This window comes from Gopherus flavomarginatus, chromosome 4 (genome assembly GCF_025201925.1).
Source record: "Gopherus flavomarginatus isolate rGopFla2 chromosome 4, rGopFla2.mat.asm, whole genome shotgun sequence".
Taxonomy (NCBI): Eukaryota; Metazoa; Chordata; order Testudines; family Testudinidae; genus Gopherus; species Gopherus flavomarginatus.
Window position 1 is genome coordinate 151,714,122 of NC_066620.1, and position 12,260 is coordinate 151,726,381.

The following is a 12,260-nucleotide window of genomic DNA, read 5'->3' on the forward strand; positions in this document are numbered from 1 at the left end:
TCCATCCTGGTTTTACAGAAATAGCTTTTAATTAAAGAAAGAAAAAGTAAAAATTTTCTTTTTTTAAGAACCTGATTGATTTTTTTTCTTGTTTAAGACCCAAGGGGATTGGGTCTAAACTCACCAGGGGATTGGTGGGGGGCAAGGTGGTGGGGGGAAGGTTAATTCCTCTCTGTTTTAAGACCCAAGGGGTTTGGGTCCTAGGTCCCCCAGGGAAGGTTTGGGGGGGACAGGGAGTGTACCAGACACTGGAATTTCTGGCTGGTGGCAGCGCTATCAGATCTAAGCTAGGAATTAAGCTTAGAAGGGTACAGGCAGGTCCCCACTTTTTGGACGCTAAAGTTCAACGTGGGAAAAATACCTTGACATGGTGGCAACGGTGGGATTTCTAGGACCAAAAGCCAGTAGGATTTTTTTTCCTCTCCTTTCTGGCTGCTTGAAAGCAGGCTAGAAGGGATTGTTTTAAAAACCAAACCCAGTGAGTTTTTCTCTCTCTCCTTTCTGGCTGTTCGGAAGGCAGCCTGAGGGCAGAGGTATTAAGTTTTTAACAAGGGTCTTTGTTAAAAAGGAGGCTCAAGCTGTGAACCAGCAGACAACAGCAAAAGGCATTTGTAAACTGAATTGTTTTTGTTTTTTTTCCTTTCTGCCTCTCTCGGGTATAGCTAGTTAAAAAATCCCTGCAGCATTCCAGTCAGTAAGCTGCAGAGGGAGCAGCCAGCACAAGAAAGCAGGAACAATGAGTTCCAAGGAAGCCATTAAACAGGAACGGGCACGGCTAAAAGCCATAGAGAAAGATAACGAACATAGGAGATGGATGGAACTAATTAATGCAGGTCCCCACTTTTTGGACGCTAAAGTTCAAAGTGGAAAAAATACCTTGACAGGACCCCTGACTCATTCAATGCACAGGCTGGATGCACAAAGAGGCAGAATTCAGGCTGCACAGGCAGTTGTAAATTTGGCTTTTCCTAACATTAAAGTGCTTTAAAAAATTGCAAATTAAACAACATTTTAACATAGTTTAATTGTATTTACTGTATATACTCGTTCATAAGCTGAATATTTTTGGTTAAAAAATGACGCGTCAAAGAGCAGGGGTTGGCTTATAAACAGGTCTACACCAAAATTTGATGATTTTAAACTGTGTGGAATCATTGAATTGAGTATCTAATACATTGTTGTTTTGTTTACATGGAGCATCTGCAGGCATGGAGCCCCACAGCTCCCTGTGGCCGCGGTTCGCCATTCCCAGCCAATGGGAGCTGTGGGAAGTAGTGCTTCCCACAGCTCCCATTGGCTGGGAACGGCGAACCGCAGCCACAGGGAGCTGTGGGGCTCCATGCCTGCAGATGCTGCAGGTAAACAAAACGTCCCACCAGCAGCTTACCCTAAGAGGCCGGGAGCCAAAGTTTGCCAACTTATTTATTGATGTCAATCCTGCCGCCTTTTAAAGTTGCAAAGGCTTTGTTTAGTGGACTAGACTGGTTTGAAATGGACCTCATAAGTCTCAAGCCAATATGAAAATATAACATGCAGAATCGATGGAATCTCTAATAAAATTGAAATAGCCTGTTATCCCTACAGACATGCCAATCTACAGGGCTGCTTTGAAATAAATAATAATAATAATTTGACAGTGATAAAGCAGGTGACATGCCTATATAAAGTCCTACAAAATCTATAACTACGATAATAATAATCTATTTTCATAGTAGTATTTAAAATGAACAGTGAAATCAAAAGAAAAAGGTTTTCTTATCATGCAGCATTCAAACTTAAAGTTGTTGAATATGCAGAAGCAAACAATAATTGCGACGCTGCTCATGAATTCTGTATCAATGAGAAGCAATTAAAAGAATGGCAAAAAAATAAACACACTAAAAGACATGCCAAGAAGCAAGAAAAAATGTCCAACGAGGTGCGCTTCATTTCCTGAGCTAGAGAAAGAGCTCAATAATTGTGTCATTGAATGTTGAAAATGGGTACATTGTCACCAGAACTGGAATTCATCTGCGTGCTCTGCAAATGTCAAAAGACGACAAATACAAGTCAGTAAAGTCGTCAGTGTTTGTCGCATCAGCAGGTTGGTGTACTAGCTTCCTGAACCATCATGGTCTCTGTCTTCGTCAGCGAACAAAGACAGCGCAAAAACTGCCTAGAGATCTGGAAGAAAAAAAAATCAAATCTTCCCAAAGATTTATTATAAAATATCTAAAGGAATATGCCTTTGAACTGTCACAAATAGGAAATATGGATGAAACACCAATGACATTCGATCTCCCAGGCAACAGAACGGTAACTGGTGTTGGTGAAAAAAGTTTTAATTAAAACTACTGGCTATGAAAAAAATCCATTTTATGGTGGTTTTATCATGTTTGGAAAATTGATCAAAGCTCCCTCTTCTTGTTATTTTTAAAAGAAAAACCTTGCCTAAAAACATGAAATTTCCTGCTGGTGTCATCGTACGTGCACATGAAAAGGGATGGATGAATGACAGTGGGACAATTGAATGGCTGGGAAAAGTATGGGATAAGAGCCCAGGAGCACTTTTCAAGAAACCTGCTATGCTTATTTGGGATATGTTCAGGGCACACAAGACGGATGAAGTGAAAAACGTGGCCAAAAATATGAAAACTACTTTGGCTGTAATACCTGGAGGCTTAACTTCAGTTCTACAACCGCTTGATGTCTGCCTGAACAAACCCTTTAAAGACAGGCTACACAAAATGTGGTCTAAATGGATGTGCTCAGGCATGGCAAAGTTGAGAAAAGGTGGGAATCTTATGAAGACCGAAATCAATCTGGTCACCCAGTAGATCAAGGACACGTGCGTGTCCATTCCCTCAGAAATGGTAGAAAAATCGTTTAGGAAATGCTGTATCAGCAATGCACTCGATGAGTCAGAAGATGATGCCATATTTGATGATGACAACAGAGGCTGATGATAAGAAGGAATCTGAGTCTGAAGACGACACTGCTGACATCTATGACAACAATGCAGGTGCAGCTGTGACTGAAGCTGAGTTTAATGAACTGTTTGGTGAATCAGAGACTGATTCAGACTTTGAAGGATTTTAAGACTTTTTTAAGTCTCATATTGTGCTAAGTTACTTGTTTTAAATATCCATTTACTGATTTTAAATATTGACTGTAACTTTGAAGATGAATACATATTTGTTCAGTTATTATAGCAGGTTTTTCATTAGATTACATTAAAATAATTCTAGCAAAACTTTTGAGTGTTTCTTGTAATGCCAGCTTTTAAAACACAGCAGGGGTCAGAAAACTTTGGCTCCCAGCCCGTCAGGGTAAGCCGCTGGTGGATAGGGATGTTTTATTTACTTGCAGCGTCTACAGGCACGGAGCCCCTCAGCTCCCAGTGTTCGCGCTTTGCTGTTCCCAGCTAATGGGAACTTCCTGCAGCTCCCATTGGCTGGGAATGGCAAACAGCGAACGCTGGGAGGTGAGGGGCTCCATGCCTGCAAACACTCCAAACAAACAGTTCCCATTGCCTTCTTAATCACTGTGGTGGATCTGTCGCTTAGAGCCTCAGTTAGATGATCTAGCTCAAAGGCCGCAGCACGTGCACATACACCAAAAAAATCTTAAACACTTGCAGCTGTTAATGTCCCCCAATGAGTGGCGATATAACCAGACTCCAGTTCTGTGGATTTTAAATACAGAGGAAAAAATGAAGGAAAACAGACAGAGCATTAACAGTACAAGCACGACTTTATATAAAAGCAATTTCAAACTGAATTGCTGTTTGGAAAGTGATGAATATTTACGGAAATCTAAAGCTGCACAGTGGTTAAAATACAGACGCCAGTTGCCTGGAGGATTTCTACATACACTTTCCAAATTTAATCAGTAGTTGCAAAAAAATATATTGTTCCCTTCACCCAACTGGGAGTAGTGAAAAGTAATGCAATACTAAATAATTGCTCTATGAAGCCTGCAGAGCTTTCAATTGCATCATCACTTTGGGATAAGATTTTTCCCGTTTCACTAGATATTCTCCCCTTTTCTACTCCCCCAGCTACACTACACATATGCAAGCTAAGCCATTTTAAAATGGAGGACATCCTCCTCAATCACACAAAAAGAAGAATTTGAGTGTATCAGAGCCACTACCCTTGCCTGCCTTCCCTTTCATCCCTTTACACTCTCATAACAGCTTAAATGCTGTAGAATTCCATTGAGAAGGCTTCACCCATCAATCTTGAAATGCAGAGAGAATAAACAGTTGTTCCAAATTTGCTGCTTTATCTGCATCTGCCAGAAGACACAGTGCTCCTTCGCTGACTGCTACATCTTGACACCATGAATCACATATACACAATTTAAGTGACTAATGGCCAAATTCTGCACTCAGTTGTACCACTGTAACCTCAGTGAATTCACTGGGGTTGCACTGATATACAAAAAGTTGAATCTGGCCACATATTTTAAGGTGCGTGAGAAAGCCTGGTTACTTAGCATCTTTTAGTAATTTGTAACAGAAAGTCCCAACCGACAGATACATATGCTAGGAACTAGGAAATTAAAATTAGAGACAAATTCAGGCTCAACATTCAGAGCTGGCTCTGAAAGCCATAATGCTCAAAAGGATTTCAACCCAGCTCATTACAGATATGGGGCTACTGATATTTGGGTGTCAGAATTCCCACTTCACCATCTACTAACGTGAAAGTGTGCGGATACCCAGGTTTTTGTATTGGGGCCCATCTTCAATTAAAATATTTACTCCTTTTGTTTACAGTTTCACATTTTGTACCCGACTCAAGTGTTAAATTTTGCCTGCATTAAGGATCAATAAGGTATCTTGCATTAAAAGGAAACTGCAAGACAGACATCTTAGTTAAAAAGGCTGAAAAATTTGGCAGTCATCAAATTAAAAGAATTTTTTTGAGGGGAAGGAGGGATATAATGGGATTGGGTATGTCAGAGCTTAAAAGCACCCTCACTGTGGGTTACAAGAGAAAAACCACTTAGCACGCCTTACAAAAGGAACTGGGAAAGATTTAATCACACCATTGTTACCTCCCACAACTTCTGCCTAACTGCTACTACCTTGAAAGAGGACATATTCCTCACTACCATTAAAAAGATTCCATTAAACCATTTGCAAGAACACTAGTAGCAGTATCCACTGTTATTAGTATCCGCAGTTATTAACATCTACCTGGCATGAGGGTGATCATGACTCCTATTAATACATTCCGTGCAAAGAACTAATGTTTAAATTCCATATTGCTTTAGACCACAGGTAAGCAAACGGGCAGGCATACCACAGCTGGCATCCATTTTTCATAGTGTAATGCTTCAGGATATTCAAATATAGCCTATCTGCTAATAACATCAAGATTTCTGGATTAATTTGGCTATCATCACTGTTTGGAATCGAGCACATTAGTATGAATTCAATATATAACTGTTCCCACGATACGTCTCCTCCTTCACCAAAAGATAACTAGCTCATTGTAACCAGCTCTAACAGCTATCACTATTAATAAACTAATGAAGAAAGAGGAAAGGTGCCAGAGAAAGCATTAATCCAGTCCGCTCTCAAATTCTTCTTAAGGCAGTGGTAACTCTGAAAACTACTCCCATTAACTGGGACATCCTGCAGCACTACCTTTGGTTACTCAAAAAAAGGTTGGAGGTTTTTTTGTTTTGTTGGGGTTTTTTTTGGGGGGTGGGGTGGGTGTGTGCTTGAACTTTCCATATAAATCCACCTTTGAGCAGAGACCAACAATGGGAAGATTTCATGCTGAAACATAAAAGTTATTACTTTGAAAAAAAGGAGATTAGAATGGAAGCACCTATGAAAAGTTCAGGTTCATAAACTGGGTCCCGCCTCTAGTAAGAGCTGGAGGAAACATGAAAAATAAATAAAACCTGAACATGATCTTAATACATTGCTTGTAATTACATGATTCACCACAGAAGAAACAGCAGGAGCAAATCTTTATCAGCATAAATCAAGTTACCGTTATCAAACACATACACAACCAAATGCTTCCTTAGGTTGTGGTTCACTAACTACTTGAGAATGGAACCATCATCACGTTTTTCCACTTCTCTCCCTCCTGCAGCCCTATGCAGGGCAAGAGAGAAAAGGAGCTAAAGTTACCCTGCATTCTTGTCAAACTGTTGCCTTTCACATAGTCCTGTCATGCTTCCAGAATCAACTAAAGTGTAGGGCTACAAAGGTCAGGGAAGATCCTTCAGCCCTTAATCACTCAAAAGTTCCTTCAGGTGTCAGTGGACACAATTCAGTATTGGAGAAAGTGGATGCAATTCCACTGAAGTCAATGGAATTGTGCCCACTTTTCACCAGTATTTCAAAGGAATTTCATCCATTACCATCCCAACTGAAGCAGGGCCACATGATTGGGTCCTATTTATACATTTGATATTATCAAAACACTGGGATGCTTTGACAGACACTAAAGACAGGTGTCTATGGCAACTGAAAGTTAATTTAAATTGAGCTGAATTAGTTACCCAAGAACTTCATAAAATATCTGACAGTGAAACCAGCTGGTTTGCCATGTCATTCATGATAATTACTTTAAACAGAGTTCAGCAAAGGTCTGTGCTGCTAGACTGTCTGAGACCCAGAGGCAACTATCAGTTATCTCTCACCTCTTTTACTTTTGTCTAATATGTGATTAAATGTGATAATGTAGCAAATCTTCAAAATCAGTACCTCCAGGTTCAGTCTCTGGCTGAATGGAACACAAATTAGGGAGAACATGATTAAAGTGAGATATCTTTAATAACCTACTTGTGTCAAATATCTAGTCTTTAAAAAATAAAAACCAAATGAGTCATAAGGGTCTGACAATGACAGCAGGCACAGTGAAGCATGTTATAATTAAGGCTGAAATGCAAGTTCAGGTATAGCCCGCTCCCTTTAAAGTTGTTTATATTCCCTGGCAAACAAGTTTTGTTTGACACTTTGGCATCCATCCACCCGGGCCCTCAACACTGTAATACCAAAGCACCTACTCTTATCTTGAGACCCCCATGCACCCACATTAATGTTGCTTTTGCAGCACATGGGTGTGCCCATTCAGAAGCTTTTCCTGCAGTGGGCAAGAACCTAGTGCATATTTTAGCTCTGTAATACAGTCCTGTAGCCTTAAAATTCTACCTGTCTTGCAGCTGATTTCCTGGCCAGAGGGGGAATTCTACTGAATACAGTTGAGTTGCCATTAAAACCTACTCTCTCTTCATGTAAGAACTTTAAGCCTCTAGGACTTTTCTCTACAAAATAGTGTCAGAGTCATTGGGAATTACAGTATGCCCAAGCATTAGGCAGATACTGCAAAATCACCAGGAATATCAGAATCAAGTCCACTGAATAGATTTTGTACGTTTCCCAGTTGTATTACCTTGTATTTGTTCAAGTTGAAACTCATTTTATTTCTAACCTCTCTGCTACACCTTTATATGATTTTTTGTTTGTCTGAACTGCTGGTTGACAACTTTCATATGAGCATAATATGGGAATAAGCATGTGGTTTAGCCCACTCCATATCATTAAAGATGTTAAATAATAACAAATCTACTATACAGTTCCTTACCTTGATATATTCCTATTTATCAAATAATGTTTCAAAATAGATTATACAGTAAGACAGTAGAACACAAAGAACACTGATTCCATTCTGATGACAACTGCATAAATATGAAATACATGACTGTCCGGAACGGACTAGTCTCCCTATCCACCACTACTTAATTATAATTACAATTACAATCGTTTATGGTGAATTTGATCCTTCTGACTAATGACTAAATACAAACCTATGGTTTGTAGACTATAAACTAATTCTAAAATTTAAAAAGTTCCCTCTATTTGTTTCATATAATTGATTTATAACAAGCAGTGCAGATTATGATGCTGACATGGACAATGGGAACTAGCTGACACCACCCAATATCTTTGACACAAGCCACCAAATGGCTTTCAGAGGGCAACACCTATCACTATCAGTAAGTCAGATCTCTGTATTCTATTCCCATCCCCTGAACCCCTGAGACCCTTACATACTTGTTTGATCTTTTCTTATTTACATATACTTGTTTTAATGCTCACCACTATTAGCAAACATATAATGATAAAGGTCTCACCTGAAAGAGAATTTTCTAAATTTTCTAAATTGGTTTTAATGTTAATAGTTTTTCATATATATTTTAACAGAACAAAGCAGCCATGTTTCTTTTCTTATCAGTGAGAACTTTTTTCTTCTCCATAAAGCAACTGGATGTTGCAGAGCATCATAAAATAAGGGGAAATGTCTATTTGAACCAAAGAACTGGTATCCAGGATATCCCAAGGTACTGATATGAATACGAAAAAAAAAATACTTCAACAAAGACAAATCAATGATGCTATTAATTCCAGGAGCTGTGTGTGGGATAATCAATTCACAGAAAAAGATTTTTGAAAAGCTATCCATTAAGAATACACCAGGAATTTCAAAGCATAGAATACAGAACTGCCAGATAGGACTTACATTTATGAGCTTTCAGTCCTTCAAAGGAAACTGGTCCATACTCATAGTACTCATACTCCCAAGTGTAATCAGAGTTAGATAAAGCCTGCTGAGATGTTCGGTTGGAAATTAACCTATGGGCAGACATCGCTAACCTGTACAGATATATAAAATGTGAATACAAAGCATGTCAATATATAGAAATATTTCTAGCAATGTCTTTATACATTTTTATAATCATGTGCCATTTTTTGGCTTTCCCCCTCCTCTGTCTCTTTCATAGGCAATGTGCCACTCTTGCATAAAGGGCCATCTCCCACCTGTTCCTTTCAAAGCCAGTTCCACCACTCCTTCAAACAGAGCCATCATGTTCCATCCCATTTCTTCCCTGCTCTATCCCTTGTCCAGGCCAGTCACCAACCTGCGAAGAGCTTCCTTTTAACAGAAAGGTGGAATATATGAGGACCTCTACAAATGTTCCTATTAACAGATAAAAGTACCAGAGCACATCAGTCACATAGACCATGCCTCCTCTAGGCCGAATACAGTAAATACAAATGATCATCAGTCATGGGAATGGGAACCCAGAGGTTTAGGGAGTGTAGTATTAGGGTATGTTTACATTACAAGCATTACAATGGCACAGTTGCAGCTATGCTCCTATGGTGTAGACAGAGAGACAGATTCTGTCACTATAGTAAACCTACCTTCTCAAGAGGCAGTAGCTAGGTTCTTCCATTGACCTAGCAGTTCCTACACTGGAGCTCAGGAACTGTTCACATCCCTGAGCACTGTAAGTAACCCATCTAAATTTTAGCCTGGTGTAGACCAAGTCTTAATTGCACCAGGCTTTGTTTTCGGTAAGTCCCTACAACAAGAAAATATAAAATCAAGCCTAATAATCATTCTGAAGGAAAATTCCTGATCAGTTCTAAATATTGTGGAGTGGGAGGGAAGTTTCTTCAGATGGGGAAGGAAAACAGGTTCAGTTTTCACATTATGGCCCCAATCCAGCAAAGCACTTTCTTTAAACACTTTAAACCTAGTGCCATGGAAGTCAAAGTCCAGCATGTGCTCTAAGTGCTGAATTAGGCCCTTTGTGTATTTTGAAATTTTTTTGCCTCGTGCAATGGATAAAACAAATTAAAGTGAGATATTCCCTTTCCAGCTCACAGAGGTGCACATTTTAATGAAATGTAGAAGAAAGATTATTTTGTATTTTAACAGAAAGATCTGAAAGCCAACTCCTGTCATGATAATAAAAGTGATATAATCTGTAGACTTCCACAACATGAATTCAGTGTTGCTATTCCAAAGAAAGTTGGCACTCTGTGTTCATTTTGATATATAGCTCTAATAATAAACCATGTATGATTTTAACCAACATAAAGAGTCCACTGAATTGAGGAGCTAAAAGCTGAATCCAAGTAAGGAGCTGACTCATCTTTGAAATAAATGATATAATCATGAAATGATATCAAAACCATTTTTTAAATGGAAAGAGGTTTTAAATTGTCATGCTTTTGCTGCAAAAAAACAAATTCCTTTGTTCAATCATTGAAATTAGCTGTACTGTTTTGGTGCTATTTAAAAAGCAGATAAGGTGAAAATAATTCACACACTGCACAAAAGATTCAATACTGTATCAAAGACATCTAAATTCATGATCCATCCTTTACTCACATGGAGCAGTTGCTTTGGCTTCAATATACTGCTCGTATGAGTAAGGGTAGCAGGACTTGATGCTTACTTTGGCTTCAGTCCTACAATGGAAATCAACAGGGTTCCACATGGGAGTAGAGCAGGGCTAGGCAACCTATGGCACGTACGCTGAGCTGATTTTCAGTGGCATTCACACTGCCCAGGTCCTGGCCACTGGTCCAGGGGGCTCTGCACTTTAATTTAATTTTAAATGAAGCTTCTTAAACATTTAAAAAACCTTATTTTATAGACAACAACAGTTTAGTTACATAGTACAGACTTGTAGAAAGAGACCTTCTAAAAATGTTTAAATGTATTACTGGCACGCGAAACCTTAAATGAGAGTGAATAAATGAAGACTCGGCACACCACTTCTGAAAGATTGCAGACCCCTGGAGTAGAGGTTTGCCTGCATGCATCACATTGCAGGATCAGGACAGTACACTGTTACAAATACGTTAATTGTTCTTTCAGATTTAGGTAATTTCCTACAATGAACACATACTGCACAATACCACACAAAGAGAGTGTTATCTGCATCTATTCTAATAGCTAAGACTTCTAGCAAAACTGCCAATTTCTAAAGTATTAAAAAAAGGACTAAGCATTTTTAAAGGTGTCAAACAGATAGCTAAGGGTTAATAGAACAGAAGTACTTCATGTCTCTTTTGCCCGTAAAGGGTTAACAAGTTCAGTGAGCCTGGCTGTCACCTGACCAGAGGACCAATCAGGGGACAGGATACTTTCAAATCTTGAGGGAGGGAAGTTTGTGTGTGCGCTGTTAAGTTTTTGGTTGTTGTTCTCTCTGAGGGCTCAGAGGGACCAGACGTGCAACCAGGTTTCTCTCCAATCTCTTTGACACAGTCTCTTATATGTCCAGAATAGTGAATACTAGGTAGATAAGGCGAGTTAGGCTTATGTTTGTTTTCTTTATTTGCAAATGTGTATTTGGCTGGAAGGAGTTCAAATTTGTACTTGTATACTTAGGCTGGGAGGGTATTCCCAGTGTCTATAGCTGAAAGACCCTGTAATTTTTACTGTTCTTTCTTTCTTTAATTAAAAGCTTTTCTTGTTTAAGAACCTGATTGTTTTTTTTATTCTGGTGAGACCCCAGGGGTCTGGGTCTGGATTCACCAGGGAATTGGGGGAGAGAAAGGTTAATTTCTCTCTGTGTTAGGATTACTTTCTCTCTCAGGGAGAGTCTGGGAGGAGGAGAGAGAAGGAGGGGGGAAGGTGGATTTTCCTCTGTTTTAAGATTCAAGGAGTTTGAATCACAGTGATCTTCCAGGGTAACCCAGAGAGGGGAAGCCTGAGAGAGGCAACGGTGAGGGAAAGGGTTTACTTTCCTTGTGTTAAGATCCAGAGGGAGTGGGTCTTGGGGGTCCCCAGGCAAGGTTTTGGGGGGACCAGAGTGTACCAGGCACTGGAATTCCTGGTTGGTGGCAGCGCTACAAGTACTAAGCTGGTAATTGAGCTTAGAGGAATTCATGCTGGTACCCTGTCTTTTGGACGCTAAGGTTCAGAGTGGGGAATTATACCATGACAAAAGGGTTATACAGGAGTAACAGAAGGCAACAAATATTTGTTTAAAGAAAAAAAACAAAAAACCACTCATCTTGCCAACGTAAGCTTTGAAAATGAGGCAAACTTTCCAACCCTGAGATTCCTCACAAACACATCTGCATCACAGAGCATACTGTATCACCTGGCCAAAAACTGTGATATTCAAACAAACTCTCTCTTATAATGATGCATGTTATTCTAATTCTGGGTGATGGGAAGTACCAGTGGATCATTGGGAACCTCGGTTCCTTAATCTCAGTACTTTTTTCTTTAGATTTAGACAGGAGGGAAATGCAACAAAAGAGCAAGAGAACAGTGAGTTACCCCTGAAAAATGCTGGACACAGTGCACATTCTGTTCTTTCATGCTTGTCATGCTGTGCTCTACCTCCCTCTCTCGGGCCACAAGCAGAGAGATGTTTGCTATGCATCAGTCTCACTGAAGTTTGGGAAGGGAAGGAGTCTCAGGCTCAAGCCCAGCTTGTAC

The 12,260-nt window shown here is 39.6% G+C and overlaps 1 protein-coding gene across 6 annotated transcripts in view; it reads right to left on the reverse strand.

Annotated features, from left to right (window-relative positions):
• The window catches only part of MRAP2 (melanocortin 2 receptor accessory protein 2), a 72,463-nt gene that overhangs the window by 18,760 nt on the left and 41,443 nt on the right, over positions 1 to 12,260 (reverse strand). For 3 of the 6 annotated variants that reach the window (XM_050950193.1, XM_050950189.1, XM_050950192.1), the window contains exon 2: positions 8,532 to 8,665. The exons of 1 other annotated variant lie outside the window; for it this stretch is intronic. In XM_050950193.1, the coding sequence (XP_050806150.1) occupies positions 8,532 to 8,658 (127 nt within the window). In that variant the 5' untranslated portion in view covers positions 8,659 to 8,665. Of the gene's footprint in view, positions 1 to 8,531; positions 8,666 to 8,830; positions 9,198 to 9,217; positions 9,787 to 12,260 lie in introns of those variants that run through there. 2 more of the 6 variants (XM_050950188.1, XM_050950191.1) reach the window with 2 other exon arrangements.